A 16,855-nucleotide genomic window follows, 5' to 3' on the forward strand; every position below is an offset into this window, starting at 1 on the left:
GGAGCTCAGTATTTGATAAACCACACTGCCTCCCCCCCTCAAAAAAAAACAAAACCATCAGCCTCTTTTGGGAAAGTCTCTTCTATTTGACAAGAACTCTGGGGAATCTGGGAATGGTCATAATTAATGTGACTTTTTCCCAGTATCATGAATTTTCCCAGTATCATGGTCTTCTATTGTTTTCCTTTCACTTCCCCCAAGTGACAAAAGTCCCACGTGGTTATTTGAAGAAGGAAGTAAATCTCTCTAAAGCTGAGGTGTCAATAAGACTTCCTTACATTTGATCTGAATAGACACATGGCCTATCTCCTCCAAAGATGTCTCCTGTTTTTCCTCTTCTACTCACTTACAGGTAAGTCCAAATGGCTACTAGCATCCAGTCTCTCTACCCTGTCTCACAGAAGAGTCAGTAAGGACTAACTGTTTTTCAATTCAATCCAATTTAGCAAGTATTTATAAAGTGCCTAGGACATGCAAGGGACACCATTTCCTCAACTGTCAAGTGGGGATATTAATAGCATCTCCCTCTCAGGGTCATTTTGAGGATCAAAAGATATTTTTTGCAAAGTGCTTAGCACAGTGCCTAGCATATGGTAGAAGCTTAATAAATGCTTATTGCCTTGATTTTCCTTCTTCACTTTTCTACTTTCCACAGTCAAAGACTCACATTGTTCAGTTCACTCTCAAATGCCAAATCCTGTAATAGATTATTCATTTCTCTCTCTGTTCTCTTCTTTCTCTGTGTTTCTTAGTGTGTCTGACTCCTCTCTATCTGTCTCTGTCTGTGTTTCCTGGTATTCCTCTAATCACATACTAATAAAAAAGCTCACTTCCAAATTTTCCCTCTAAAATTATCAAAAGCTTCTTTTCTTACATACCAATTCAATTCATACACATTTTGAATGTTATGTAGAGATGCTGGAAGCAAGGATATATAACAGAGCATGAATGCAAAAATGTGATATGATCTCATAAACACAATTTAAAGAGAGCTAAGGCATAGAATGATATGTTCTACAGTTTTGCCAGGAATGAAAATCAAGCTCATTGGCCTATAGTATGGAGATTCTCTCCCCTTTTCCATTTCTCTCTTGAACTTTGGGGCATTTGCCTTTCCAGTCCTATGGTATCTCTCCTGTTCTCCACAATTTTCAAATATCACTGATCAACAATGCCATTCACCAATTCAGTAAACAGAGATGTAATTCATGTTGACCAAGTGATTTGGTCATATCAAGGGCAACTAAGGGTAATTAAAGGGCAGCTAAATGCTAGTCACCCTAACTATTGTCTTGCCACTGAACTTCAATGACTCTGGAAGAGAGAGTGAAGCTAACTATTTGAGAAACTTCTCCTCGCTTAAATCCAATTTGTTTGAAAATCATGACATTACTTATTTGGGATTGTTATTGGTCTTCTTCAAAAAATGAAGGATAAATAAGAATAAATGGTGCTGTGGACAGAGTGCTGGGCCTGCAGTTAGGAAGACTCATTTTTTTTTCCAACTTAGAGCTTGGAATTCTGTATTGCCATCATTCTTTTTTTTTTTTTAATTTTTCAGATGCTTTATCAACTTCTGATTTACATCATTCATTTCCTCCAGATTTTGAGTTACAAATTTTCTCCCCATTTTCCCCTACCCACCACCCCAAAATAGCAGTCCCACAGGATATCACCGCCTCCAATCTGCTCTCTCCCATATTTTCTCCCATACCGCTTTCTACATTTCCAGTAGGGCATGGTGGATCTCTATGCCCCAGTGCCTATATATCTTATTTCCCAATTACATGTAAAATAGTATTAATAATAGTATATATATATACACACACACATATATATATATATTCATGTATATGTATTTGAATATTTGATTTTAAAACTTTGAATTCCAGATTCATTCCCTTCCTCCCTTGTCACCCACCCTTACTGGGAAGATAAGCAGTTAAGTGTAGGTTGTACATGTGTGGCTAATGCAAAACAATAACATAGTAGATATATTGTAAAAGACTGACTATTTTTCCCTCCCTCCTATCCCACCTCCCAATTGTTCTGTTCTCTACTTTGATCCCGTCCCTTTTCAAAAGTGGGTGCTTCCAACTTCCCTCCCCCCCAGCCTGCCCTCCCTTCCATCATCCCCCCTCTCATCCCCTTCCCCCCCTAATCTCCTGGACGGTGAGATACCCTACTTAGCGTGTATTTCATTCCCTCCTCAAGCCAAATTCAATGGGAATAAGGTTGGTCCATTCCCTTTTGCCTTCTTATTCTTCCCCTCCATTGTAACCATTTTCCCTTGCCTATTCTATATCAGATAATTTACCCCATTCTGTCTCTCCCCATCTCCTCTCATTATATTCTTCTCTCACCTCTTAATTTCACCTTTTAAGTATCATCCCTTCCTGTTAAATTGGTCCTGTGCCCTCTATCTATGTATGCCTGTAAACATATATACACACATTCACATATGTATTCATATGCCCATATACTCTCATATATAGACATATATACATATATTTCTATTCTCTTCAACTACTGAGAAAAGTTTCATAAGTTACAATTATTGTTTTTCCATGTAGGAATGTTAATAGTTCAATTTTGATAAGTTCCTTATGATTTCTTTTCCCTGTTTACCTTCTCATGCTTCTCTTGCTTCTTGTATCTGAATGTCAAATTTTCTATTCAACTCTGGTTTTTTCAGCAAGAATGCTTGAAAGTCCTCTATTCCACTGAATATCCATATTTTCCCCTGAAACATGATACTCAGTTTTTCTGGGTAAGTGATTCTTGGTTTTAATCCCAGTTCCTTTGCCCTCCGGAATATCATGTTCCAAGCCCTTCGATCCCTCAGTGTAGAAGCTGCCAGATCCTGGGTTATCCTGATTGTGTTTCCACAATATTCAAATTGTTTCTTCCTGGCTGCTTGTCATATTCTCTCCTTAATCTGGGAATTCTGGAACCTGGCTATAATATTCCTAGGAGTTTTATTTTTTGGGATCTTTTTCAGAAGGTGATCAGTGTATTCTTTCAACCTCTATTTTGCCCTCTGGTTCTAAAACATCAGGGCAGTTTTCTTTGAGAACTTCCTGGAGAATGATTTCTAGGTTCTTGCTTTGATCATGGCTTTCAGGTAGTTCAATAATTTTTAAATGATCTCTCCTGGATCTATTTTCCAGGTCAGTGGTTTTTCCCATGAGATATTTCACATTGCCTTCTATTCTTTCATTTGTTTGGATCTGTTTAACAGCATCTTGATTTCTCATAAAGTCATTAGCTTCCATTTGCTCCAATCTAATTCTGAAGCAATGATTCTCCTCATTGAGCTTTTGAGGTTCTTTTTCCATCTGGAAAATTTGGTTTTTTAAAGCATTCTTCTCCTCATTGCCTTTTTGAGCCTCTTTTGCCAATTGAGTTAGTCTGTTTTAAGATGTTATTTTCCTCAGTCAGGCTGTTGACTCTCATTTTGTAATTTTCTTGCATCGTTCTCATTTCTCTTCTCAATTTTTCCTCCACTTCTCTTATCTGCTTCTTAAGGTCCTCTATGGCCTGTAACCAGCTCATATTTTCCTTTGAAGGTTTTGTGCAGGAGTTCTGACTTCACTGTCTTCCTCCTGTTCCATGCTTTGCTCCTTTTTGTCCCCAAAATAGGAGTCTAATGCTGGAATCTTCTGTCTGCTTTGTTTCCTTTGCCTGGTAATGTCGCCCCTCAGTCACTTGACCCCTGGGCTTTTTGCCATAGTAGGACTCTGCCACCAGACAGGGGAGCTTCCATCCCAAATGCTGGGGTTTTCTCAGCTGCTGGAGGCATTAGATGGGTGCCCTCTCTGAGGTCTCCACATGCTCTGGCAAGCTGGACACTCCCCCCCCACCCGGACCTCCACCCTAGACTGCAATCCAGATCGAAGCAGTTTAAAGCAAAAGCCTCAGACTGGTGCTTGGTCCTCCTACACTCTGCAGGCCAGGAGCTGAAGCTGCCACATGGTGCTGGCTGGCTGTGCCGGTGGCTCAGTGGCTTCTCGCCCTGGGGGCAAAAGCCACACACTCCCACTTACTGGGTCCCAAAGTCCAGACTGCACTGACCTCTCACTTTGTCCTTCGTATCTATGTGTTGATAAATCTGGAATCGCCCACAGCTGCTGCTGATCTGGAGTCCCTCTGGCCAGCAGCTAGTCAGGCCCAACCTGGGGCTAAAACCTCGGTGTGGGGCTGGGCTCAGCTCCCAGAGCACTGCTATGGATTCCTGCTGCCTTGCCAGGCTTTCCTCAGTGGGAGGTTAGCTTCACTGTGTCATTTTGTGGGTTCTGCAGCTCCAAAGTTTGTTCAGAGTCCCCTTTTTACATGGATTGGGGAAGGTGGAAGCCGGAGCAGCAGGGAGGTCCTGCTTCTACTATGCCATCTTGACCTGGAAGACTCATTTTTCTGACTTCAAATCCAGCCTCAGAAACTTACTAGATGTATGACCCTGGGCAAGTCACTTAATCCTGTTTGTCTTAGTTTCCTTATCTGTAAAACTAGCTAAAGAAGAAAATGACAAACCATTTTAGTACCTTTGCCAAGAAAACTCTGGGGGACTGAAATGGCTGAACAACAACAGCAAAGGATAGATAAGAAAGGAAAGGATAAGAAAATGAGATGGATTCTTTTTACATAAACTGGTAAAAGAAGAGAGAAGAAGTGATAGGAATACTGTATGGGGTGAATGGGACCATAGCAATAATAAACGTAACCATTTATATAATGATTTAAGGTTTTCTAGGTGCTTTACAAGCAATATATTATCTCATCTAATAAGTGAAGTAGGTGCTATGAATGTTCCCATTTTGCAGATGAAGAAACAAACTCAGAGAGATTAATTGACTGTACAGGGTCTCATAAGTAATAAGCAAGTTAGATTTGGACCCATAGATTCCTGACTCCAAGTCTAATACTCTATCAACTAAATGAAAATGATGATGATAGCTAACAACAGAGAAAGTGGTGTTCAATTTTGAGGTTCTTACTGTTCTCCTTGCCAAGGAGAAGGATCTTTGAACTGTTCAGTAAAAATGGCTAATAGGTATTCAATTTGATAGCCAAGCTAAGAAAGGAGATAGTAAGACAATGTTCAGTTGTTCTTAATATATTCAAGTCGCCTGGTCAAAATGAACTATATCCTCAGGTACTGAATGGTTGAACTGGTAAATGTCATTGATAACCCAAGGTCAGTGATATTTCAAAACTGTGAATGTGATTCTAAGAGACCAGAAGGGGAGAAAGGACACTGAGCACAGATATAGAGATAGAAAATAAGTATGTTGTGTTCAAGTATTGGAAGGGGTGTCTTGGAAAAATGAATGAAAGAATGAATGAGACTTGTTCTATTTAGTCTAAGGGGGCCAATGTAGGAGAACAGAATGGAAATTACATAGAAATAAACTTAGGCTTACTAACAAGAAAATCTTCCTGAGAATCAGAGCTTAACCAAAAATGGAAGGGGTTGCCTCTGGGGTGATGGAGTCCTTCTCATTGGTAATCTTCATATTTGTTGTTGTTCAGTTGTTTTCAGGCGTGTCTGACTCTGTGACCTGATTTGTTGTTTTCTTACACTTACTAGCCATGTGACCTTGGGCAAGTCACTTAACCCCAATTTCCTTCCCAAAAAAAGCAAAAAAAAAAAGATATCTAAGCAGAATACAATGGATTCTTTTCCTTAAATTCAAGCTCTGTGGGACGAAAGATTCTTTTAGATTCATCCTAACTGAAACATTTTGTTTCTTAATCTCCAGTCCCAACCATTACTACACACACTTATTTTGTCATCCTGGCTTTGCTATGTATGTACATAGGACAAGGGTATGGTCTTATCAGGGACCCTGGGGATAACCTCCTCAGATGAGAAGTTGAGAATAAAAAGTGTAATGTAGGGAAAGATTCCTATGTACTAGCAGTTCTAGACATTTCAAATCTAGTATTCCATAGATTTTTCTGTCTCAAGTCTCTCACTACATCCAGGTATAACAGTGATTAGTCTGGTTCCCACTGCCTCAAAGTCAAATGTGTCATGTTTCCACCCCAACCCTACCCTTTCAGGGTTCTCAAGAATGGGTCTTTCATCTTTGTCATTGGCTCAAGTCCAAACCAATTATGTTTCCCCAATATTAAGGGTTCAAACATCCCAATTCCATTTAACTCTTTGTCAAATTAACTTTACAAAGGCATATATAATATTTACATCAAAGGTATAGCAAGAAGAATCATACAAATATCTCATCCTTCCCAGCACCTGTAGACATAATGCTCACTACATGGTCCTCAGTCTCTAGGAAGACAGGAAGTTAAGGTTCACAGCTTAACTCAGTCCATTGATTCCATAAGGATCTAAGAATAAAGCACTATATCTTTACCCCCACTCACCCTCAGGCTTGTATCCTAGGACCCTAGCTTCTCCAGGGCATCCCCTTTGTATTAGCTACAACATCCATCATGAAATCTTGGGCTGCAAGGTTCCCATTACTCAAGCTCCCAATTCTGGGACTCTAGGCCCTGTACTTCCAATTGAAAAAGGAAAAATGAAACAGTCCAAAGCCCAAAGCCCATTTCCCAGGTCAATAGGCTTAGAAGGTACTTACTAAATCTTATTTAGCTTAACAGCATGGTGCCCTTGCTATGAATGAATGAGACTTTCAACCCTAATTCCCACACAAAGAAAGAGAGTGACTGTGTCTCCTTCAGGTAGATTTAAAGATACAGACAATTCTGACTACCAGGTCAATGGAAAGAGGATGTTCTCACCTACAAATTAGACCAACATCTTCTCCAAGAAATAGATTCCTTGGCATCTCCTATGTGAGTGTTTCTCCATCTTTTATCATTTGGGTATGCACCAATGCCCCTTTACATTTTTTATTTTTACATATCCTCTTATAGTCATAAAACTAAGCAAGTGTGTTAGATGTGGTGTTTGAAATCTAGTGCTTTTTATACTAGAATATGTTCAAAGGGGAGTGAGAACACAGGCCTTATGTGGTTGGCAATTCTACTCAGGATGAGGGGAGCAGAGCTGTTAACCACACATGCTTGGTATGTTACATGTCAATATGTGTTTAGGGGTTAGGGAGTGAGACCTTTACCATAAAGTAACTGTAGGAGATACTCTCTCAGTTTGGGGCATTTTTTTTTTTCTAGCTGTCTCCCATTCCTGGAATGTTCTCTCTCCTCATCTTTGGCTGCTGGTTTCTCTGGCTACCTTCAAGGCTCAGCTAAAATCTTACCTTCTGAAAGAAGAGTTTCTTAATCCTTAATTCTAGTGTCTTCCTTCTCTTAATTATGTCCTGTTTATCCTGTATAGAGCTTGTTTGTTTGCTATATATAGCAAATATATTTGTTGGCTAATTCTCTCCTATATTAGATTGTAAGTTCCTTCAGGGAGGGACTGTCTTTTGACTCTTTTTGTATCCTCAGTGTTTAGCACAGTGCATGGCATATAATAGGCACTGTGGTGGGTGGATTGATTGGAATGCTGCAGAAACAAAGGTTCAAGTTTCAGAGCATATCCATTTATGAAGCAATGCATGCCAATTGTTTAACAAATCAACACCAGGCCTCCTCAGCTTTTGCACTGGATCCCAAATTCAGAACCAAATAGATTTTACGAATTCAGACAAAACAATTAAAAGGGTGTAAACAAGGATACAAAAATTAGGTAATCCCATTTTTAATTAAAGGAAAGATTAGGGGCTTTCCAGATTGGGAGGGGGAGAGTGAACAAGTGCAATTTGCTGAAATCAGGAAAAAGAGATGTTCCCCCACCCTGATCCAAGTGTGTCAAAGGAATATGGAAACAAGTGATTGACCAGTGTGGGACCAATTTTCAGATAAGACATATGGGTTGCTTTAGATGTATAATTGTGAGAAAACGGCATCAATCTTATCTGACTGGGTTTCTGGTCAGCATAAACTAGATCCTTAGTTAAGGGTCTCTAAATGGCAAAAAGAGGTGGTCCAGCTGCCCAGCCTTGCAGGGCTAGGTTCAAACAATGCAACAAAGCTTTCTCACAATTCCCATAATTGAATAAAGTTTTCTCACAAGCCAGAAATTTGACTAGATCCATGATTTAATAGAAAGGGAACCTGAGCTAACTATAGAATTGAGTTACAAGATGAAGTCTGTGTGGTTCACTCAATTCCCACAATTCCTTCAATCCCCTCACATTTGATTTCCTGGGGGTAGGGCCAGCTATAATCCAAATTTATAAGCTTTTTCATATATTTGTAATCAGAATTATGTAAGTCAGGTTGCAGATCAAACTATTTAGAGGGCTCACAATGGATGCTTTGAGAGGGCAGATTTATATGTTGCCAAGGTAACCAAGAAAACTCAGCATAAACAAAAGACCAAAGCAATACAATGATGATCATCAATATTAAATACCATTAGGTCTCCTTGTATCCTAGTAACCCATTGTTCATTAATCAACACATCTTGAGTCCCAGATGTCCCATGTAGTCATCTGGTCCTTGGAAATATCTTCTCCTGAACATTCTGGAATAACCTCATTCTCAGAACAGCTCTGAACAAGCTCTGCTTCTCTCATTCCAAATCACCTGTAGAGATTCCTAGGCAATTCTGCTAAAATCGTCTAGTGACAGGGCATAAAAGAATTTAGTACAATTTCTTAAATTTGGTTTTCTAATAGCTAGTTCATGGGGTGAAAAATAGCTCAAGTCTTATGCAATAAATCCTATTAATAACAGTGCTATAAGAAGAACATGAAATCAAGAACCCATAATTCCCTTGAGAATTTGGAAAATTTCAGCTTTTACCTATCATTTGCTGTTTTTATCTTTACCTAAACCTCATAACTGATATAAGAGTCTTTAAAAAAAATTCACCAGAGTCTAACTTGTAAACTTTCTCTCTTTTAAAGTGGGGAAATAATTTCAATTTCTTTACAATTATCAGTGCAACTTATATGTAAAATCCTTAATCTAATTTAGAGAACTTATTATGAAATCATACCCATACTAGAAATGTTTGGAAGTCAATCATATACATATGTATATAGTTCTTAGAGAAAACAATCTGGTCTTGTTGCTTTCCCAAAATATACTATTCCAGAATTGTCACAAGATGGGTGTCAGGGTGATTCACTCACATAATACCCTCAGCTCTTAATGTTTAATGGTTGATTTATTAACTAAGATGGGAAAAGATGTGGTAGGGTGGGAAACTCCAGGTTTTCTGCTCCATTCTTCAGCTTAACCAACACATAGCAGCATGTGTTTTTTACTGTACCTAGAGAAGCCCCAGCTTCATGTGACATTAATGAGATTTACACAACACATATGCAAATTTACCAGCTGAAAAACCCAAGGGCTATGTGATGGGCATCAAGATGGAGCTCAAAAGAAGCAGAGTACCAGAAGTCTGACTCCTTTTCCCCTTTCCAAGTTCTATTATGATTTGATTCTGTTTCCATTCAGTCCCACTTACCTTGGAAAGGCTAGAGAATTACCCCCACTGTTCCTATACCTTCAGGTATGAGGGGAAGTTGTGAGACAGAGATGAAAACAGAGAGAGGAAGTAGGGTCTTATGTGGTGCATGTCAGATCTCACTTCTGCTGCCCTATATACGTAAGATTTTTCGGTGTTTCTGAAAAAGAAACTCTGAAGTAGAAGTATGACTGCAGAAGAAAAAATAATTTTAAAAGTATAGTGCTTTATTTTATTAGTAGTTATAACAACTGATGAGGGTCTGAACTAAGGTAGTGTCAGTGTGAGTGGAGGAAAGGGAGAGATGTGAGAATTGTGAAGACAGACTCAAAAAAGACTTGGCAACCAATTGTTTGTAGCATCCAAGAAAGAAGAAATCATAATATAATAACTAGCATTTATATAGTGTTTATTATATGCCAGGCATGATGCTAAGCACTTCAGAAGTCTTATCTCACCTGATCCTCACAATAATCCTGGAGGTAGGTGCTATTATTATCTCTATTTTACAGATTAGTAAACTGAGACAAACTGAGGTTAAATAGCTTGTCCAGAGTCACACAGCTAGTAGATGTCTGAGGCAGGATTTGAATTCAGATTGAATCCTGACTACAGGCCTGGAACTCTATCCACTAGAACGACCTAGCTGCCTCAATAGTCAAACGCGATATGAAATTAGGTACCTATGTAACTGATTTCCCTTGAATAGAGCTCTTGATTTGTTAGTTACCTTAGACATTTGATCTTTCCTCAGATATGTGCTAGATTGGAAAGCCATGGAGGTCCCTTCCACCTCTGTCATTCTGTGAGCCCATCTCATTGGAAACAGCTTTATGTATTATTCCTGCCATGATTCATTTTTGTTGTCATCCAGTCATTGCAGTCATGTCCAATTCTTCATAATTTCATTTGGGATTTCCTTGGCAAAGATACTAGAATGGTTTGCTGTTTCCATCTCCAGCTCATTTTACAGATGAGGAAACTGAGGCAAACAGGGTTAAGTGACTTGCCCAGGGTCACACAGCTAGTAAGTGTCTGAGGCCAGATTTGAACTCAGAAAGATGAGTCTTCTTGACTCTAGACCTAATATTCTATCCACCGCAGCACCTAGCTGCCCAGAAAATTGTTCATCCCAGATTCTATGGTTCATAGAATCACACATTTAGAATAATATTCTCCCCCTTCTCCCATTTTACAGATGAGGGTTTTGTGATCTGCAGAGATTAAATGACTAGCCCAATGTTACATAGGTAGTAATTGACAAAGTCAGAAATGGAACTGAGTCCAGACCCTTTGCTCTGACCACTACAGGGCACTGCCTAAGTATTTGCATCTGAGCAAAGGGAAAAGTCTTAGACAAAAAAGCAAAAGAATCTCTAATGGTTGTGTAACAATTTTAGCGGAGGGAGTGTTTTCCCTAGCATTACTCAAATCAGACCTCATTGGTAACTATCAATGCCAAGCTCACATGTTACTTAGCTCATTAGTTATTAGTCATTTCGGAGGGTTAAGGATTCCCCTTCTCTTTCTTTAAAAAAATTTTTTGTTACATTTGTATTCCAAGTAGTTTCCCTCTTCCTTCCCAACCTCACACATGAACATTTGACACAGAGAGTTGTGAAGCTGCACAATACATAGTTCCATATGTCAGTTCTTCCTTTGGAGGTGGATAGCATAGTTGATTACCAATGTTTTGTGGTTGATTTAAATATTAATGTAAGTCAGAATAGCTTATTCACTCATATTCACTCTTTGAATAATGTTGATGTTACTGTACATAACATTCTCTTGGTTCTGCTCGTTTCACTCTTCATTATTATATGCAAGTCTTTCTATGTTTTCCTAAAATCAATCTGCTCATCATTCCTTATAGCATAGTAGTATTCCATCATATTCATATACCACAACATATTCAGACATTCCTCAGCTGATGAGTATCTCCTCAATTTCCGTTTCTTTGCCACCACAAAGAGAACTGATATATTTTAGAACATATAGGTTCTTTTCCTTTTCTCCTAATCACCTTGGAAAACAGACCTGCTAGTGGTATTGCTAGGTCAAAGGGTATACACAGTTTTATGACTCTTTGGGCATAATGCGAGATTGCTCTCAAAAATGGTTGTATCAGTTCACAACTCCACTAACAATGTGTTAGTGTCCTGATTTTTCCACATCCACTCCAATATTTGTCAACTTCCCCTTCTATCATTTTGGCCCATCTGATAAGTGAGATAATATCTCAAAGTTGTTTTAATTTTCATTTCTCTAATCAATAATAATTTGGAGCATTTTTTTTCATATGGCTATAGTTAGCTTTCATTTCTCCCTCCAATAACTTCCTGTTCATATCCTTTGACCATTTGGGGAATGACTCATCTTTTTATAAATATCACAAAATATTCTATATATTTGAGATATGAAGCCTTTATCTGAAAATATGTCTGTAAAAATTTCCCCCCAATATTCTGCTTTCCTTCTAATTGTAACTATATTGGTTTTATTTGTGCAAAACCTTTTTAATTTAATGTAATCAAAATTAACCATTTTACATCTTACCATACTCTTTATTTCTTGTTTATTCATAAATTCTTCTCCTATCCATAAATCTGATAGGTAAGATATTCTATGTTCTTCTAATTTACTTATGACATCTTTTATATCTAAGTCATGTATCCATTTTGATTAAATTGGTAAATGGTATAAGATGTTAATCTATCAGACTGTTTTCCAGTTTGGGAAATAATTTTTTCAAAACAGTGAATTCTTATCCCAAAAACTTAAACCTTTACATTTATCAAACACAAAGTTACTATAATAATTAACTACTGTGTATTGTATATCTACTCTATTCCACTGATCTATAATTCTATTCCTTTGCCAGTACCAAATAGTTTTGATAATTAATGCCTTATAATATAGTTTAAGATCTGGCATTGCTAGACCTTCTTTCTTTACCTTTTTTCATTAATTCCTTTGATAGACTTGACCTTTTCTTCTTTCAGATGAATTTTTTTTATTATTTTTGTAGCTCAATAAAGTAATTTTTTGGTAATTTAATTGGAATGGTACTAAATAAGTAAATTAATTTAAGTGGAATTTTCCTTTTCTTATATTGGCTCAGCCTACTCATGAACAATTAATATTTCCTTTTTTCTTTCAAGTCCATCATGGATACTACATGTACTAGGAATATCCCAGACCTGGATATGGGAAGATACTCTAGCCTTTCTGAGCAACATTGAAGGATACTCTTCCCTTTCCTATTGACCTCCACAAGAGACTTTGCAATATGGATTATTGGGGGCTAGAGGGAACTCAGGTTCCTGGGTATGAGGCAGAGTTTCAGACCTCAAGAATCAGAGGACTTGGCCATTCCATTTTTTTAACCAGACCCCCAATATTATATGCTGTAATCAAACTGTACATAGTATCAGCTCTGTCATTTAATACATGTATGATCAGTTTTCTCTTCATTAAAATGGATATAATAATACCTGCCCTGAAGACCTCATAGGTTTGCTCTGGGGGCAGTTCAGATGAGATGCCAGGTGAAAGTGCTTTGGAAACTGTAAGGTCCTATGCAGATATAAAGAAATCAATAAAACCTAACTCAAATGCCATCTTCCCCAAGAAATCTTCTTTGATGGCAACTATTTCCTTAAATTCTGTATAGACTTACTTCTCTACAACTTCTACCCATTGTACCTAGTTCTATTATCTGGTCACAGAGCAAACAACCTCACTTTCCTACTCCTATATGACATCCCTTTAAATACCTGGAGACTGTTATATTTCTCTCTTGTTTTCTCTTCTACAATTCTTGGTTCTTTCAACCAGTCCTCACATGGTATGATTCTGATCCCTTCAGCAATTTTTGGTTACTTCTCCAACTTGTCAAAGCCATTTCTTTTTAAAACTATGTTTTATTGAAGACCTCCATTTTAAATCATAGCCCTTTCCCACCTATCCCCTCCATACCGAACTTTTCCTTGTAACAGAGAAAAACAATTAAGCAAAAATATGTCTGATAATATATCTCTAGCAACAGAGACTATATCTGACAACATATGCAGTATTCCATCCCAGAAATATTACATTTCTCTGCCATAAGGGAATAGTAGTTTCTTTTCTTCAGGACTTTTATTGGTTTCTCCATTGTTCAAAGCTCACCTTCCTTTTAATCATATTTTCATTTACATCACTGTAATCATTGTAAATGATAATGTCCCTGCCAAAATGTGGCACCTAGAAAATCTTAATCTTAGAGTTCCCCTACGTGGTGACAGACAGAGTATCTTCTCTCTTTGCCTATAATGCCTGTCTTTGACCAGGCATTTGACCAGCAATATGGGCCATATTTTTTATTAATTAATTAATTTTTAGTTTTCAACATTCACTTCCACAACATTCTGAGTTCCAAATTTTCTCCCCATAGGGGCCATATTTTCTAAGAAAAGTATTGGGTTCTTTAGCTAGATGTTGAGTGAGAGAGGAAAATGGAATCCTGAAATTATCTGGTGCTTTTTATACTTTATATGTATCTTATGAGAAAAGCTCAGAAATGGAAGGTCTTTAGAAGAGGCCACTTCTGAGGGTATGTTGCTAGGGCTCTTCTGGATGTCAGACTGATCTAGGGGTAGGAAGAGTGAAAGGAAAGATATTAATTGTGGTCTTCTTTTATGTTTTCAGAGTCAAGTGCTTCTGGAGAGGACTCCATCCCCAAAATGGTGACTGGAATCCTGGGGGAGTCTGTTATTCTCCCACTGGAAATCCCAAAAGAAAAGCAGATCTCATATATTGTCTGGATTTCCCAAAGGTCTCTTGCCATCATAGAGACAGGAAAAGAAGGAAAATCCCCGAAAATAATTATAACAAATCCTCATTATTTGGGGCGAGTGGACTTCCTCAACCAAAGCTATAGTTATGCTCCACAGATCAGTCACTTGAAGATGGAGGACGCTGGCTCCTACACAGCAGAAATAACTGTAGCAAACATCACTGAACCCATTAAAAAGTTGTTCACCCTCCTCATTCATGGTGAGCATTAAGTTTAATCTCATTATCTTTTAAAAAACAGTAACATCCAAAAATTGGATACACAGAATACTTATATGGCTTCCTGCCTGAGTGATGGGAAAGCTGCCTTCTTCCTGTACTCCAGAGTACAGGTTAAATTTAAAGGTGATTCTGACTGAGTGTAAACTCTACCTAGGAGTAATGCAGTAAAACCTTATTGTAAAGGTCCTTGCTATATGCCGACTTTAGGTATAATAAAGGCAGAACTTGGCCAAGTAGCATGGTACAGTAGAAAGGACCCTGGGTTTACAATCAGGAAACCTCAGTTTAAATCTTGATTCTGCCCCTTAACATTCATGAAATTATAGGCAAATCACTTTAACTTTTGGGTCCTCAGTTTCCTATGTGTAAAATGATTGGATGGGTCTAGATACTCTCTAAGATTCCTTCGCTAAGTCTATTATCCTATAAGTTACAATGATTTAATGTAAGGAATTTTCTAACAATTAGAGCCGTTCAAAATGGACTACTTTGTGAACTCATGGGCTCCCTGTGTTTTAATATGTTCAAATAAAGGCCGAGGGTCCTGATGCCTAAGGAAATCATTGACCATCTTTATAGGGGGGAGGAGGACAATCAAAATATCTCATTGAATATTATATTTTACTCTTCATGCAGAGCGATTGACAGAGCCAAAAGTGACATTGGGTCCTAGGATCAATGATAATGGCACCTGTCTTGTCAATGTGACATGTTCTGTGGAACAAGTAAGAGAACATGTAATATATAGCTGGACGGCTGCAGGACAAGGGGCTAATGCATCCAGTGGAGGGCCCATCCTCAGCATCAGCTGGAAACCTGGTGACCATGACCTGTACACCTGTACTGCCAGGAACCCTGTCAGCAACAGCTCCCATACCATTCTTGCCAGTGAGCTCTGTGCAGGTAAATTTCTGACTGTTTTCCCAGGAGCCTGAGATCATAGAATCCTGTGGGGATTTGAATTATAGTTATTATTGAGCTTGGTACCAACCTAGTACCTACAGGAGCAGAGCTCCTGAGCTCTGTCACTGGCCAAGCCTCAGCCAAAGGAGATACTCCTGCTCTGAGACTGTGAAGAGGGTAGTCGTTTCAGTGTTCAGCTGATCTTATGAAGACATTTTTTTTTGTTCATGGTTCAGATCATTTCTTGTGACCCTGCTTCTTTGTATCTTCTCTTTTAAGGCATTGAACATGACATAAGCTACATCAGAGTCTTCCTGTACCTCATAACGATCTTCATCCTGATTATTCTCTCTTTATTGGGACTGTCTTTCTGGTATATTCAGAGAAAGAAAGAAAAAGGTTTGAGCTTTTCCACAAGATGAAGCCCATTTTCTTATCACAGAATCTCAGAATTAGAATGACTCTCAGAGATCACCAATTTCAAGTCATACCTATACAGCAATACCTCCTACAACTTTCCTGACACATGGTCATCCAGTAACAACTTGAAGACCTCTAGTGAGAAGGAACTCCATTTTGGGCTCTAATTGTTGGAAAGCTTTTTCTGATATCAAACTCAAACTTTCCTCTTGGTAACTTTCATCCATTCATTGCTCCTCATTCTATTTTCTATGACCATGCAGAACAAGTAAATTCTTCTTTTATGTGACAGGCCTTCAAATACTTGAAGATAATTGTCATAGATGCCTACACATTTTTTTCCTTAGAGGCTTAACTTCCCTAATTCTTTCCACAAATATTCATATGCCATAGTCCTAAGGCCCTCCACCATCTAATTGCTTATACCAGGACATTACTTATCAAGGTCTTTCCTAAATTATAGCAATGAGAACTAAATACAGCACTTCAGCTGTGGGTCTGATTGGGGTAGAGTACAACAGGATTATCATCTCCCTAGACCTTCACATAATTCATTTATTCCTTCATTCATCAAGCGTTTATCAACCAGTACCTTAAGCCAGGAACTATATGGGAGAAGGCAGTATATGACATTTGGGCCATTGATTGATGCCATTGCAGGAACTATTCAAATAACCCCAAAGAACAGCATGTCTTTATTTTGTCCTGAGTATATAAAGACAAGACTAAAATCTTACCCTTGCCAACTGGACCAGAACCAGCTTCTAACCTGTAGGTGATGGGAGCCGCACATAGCAAATCAGAGGCAGGAGAGTCAGGAGACAAACAATTTAATTTCAAAGTGAGGAAACACTTGCAAGCAGGAGTCCTCCTGAGGAGGAAGGCTTAACATGCTAGGGCAAAGGGGCGGCCAGGTAGCACAGCAAGTAAGAGCACCGGCTCCAGTGTTGAGAAGACCTGGAGATCGAATCCCGGGCTCAGACACTTAGCACCCACCCAGAAACACCT

The 16,855-nt window shown here is 38.5% G+C and overlaps 1 protein-coding gene across 3 annotated transcripts in view; it reads left to right on the plus strand.

The window, feature by feature from the left end:
* Positions 1-244: 244 nt before the first annotated feature.
* Positions 245-16,855, plus strand: part of LOC138141991 (SLAM family member 9-like) — a 45,138-nt gene continuing 28,527 nt past the window's right edge. For 2 of the 3 annotated variants that reach the window (XM_069062908.1, XM_069062909.1), the window contains exons 1-4: positions 245-352; positions 14,156-14,503; positions 15,161-15,427; positions 15,707-15,826. In XM_069062908.1, the coding sequence (XP_068919009.1) occupies positions 298-352; positions 14,156-14,503; positions 15,161-15,427; positions 15,707-15,826 (790 nt within the window). In that variant the 5' untranslated portion in view covers positions 245-297. The remainder of the gene's footprint in view (positions 353-14,155; positions 14,504-15,160; positions 15,428-15,706; positions 15,827-16,855) is intronic. The other variant, XM_069062910.1, reaches the window with a different exon arrangement.

The sequence above is a fragment of the Petaurus breviceps genome, unplaced genomic scaffold, assembly GCF_028583685.1.
Source record: "Petaurus breviceps papuanus isolate PSGF00001 unplaced genomic scaffold, PetGlider_PUasm1.0 90510, whole genome shotgun sequence".
In the NCBI taxonomy this organism is placed as follows: Eukaryota; Metazoa; Chordata; class Mammalia; order Diprotodontia; family Petauridae; genus Petaurus; species Petaurus breviceps.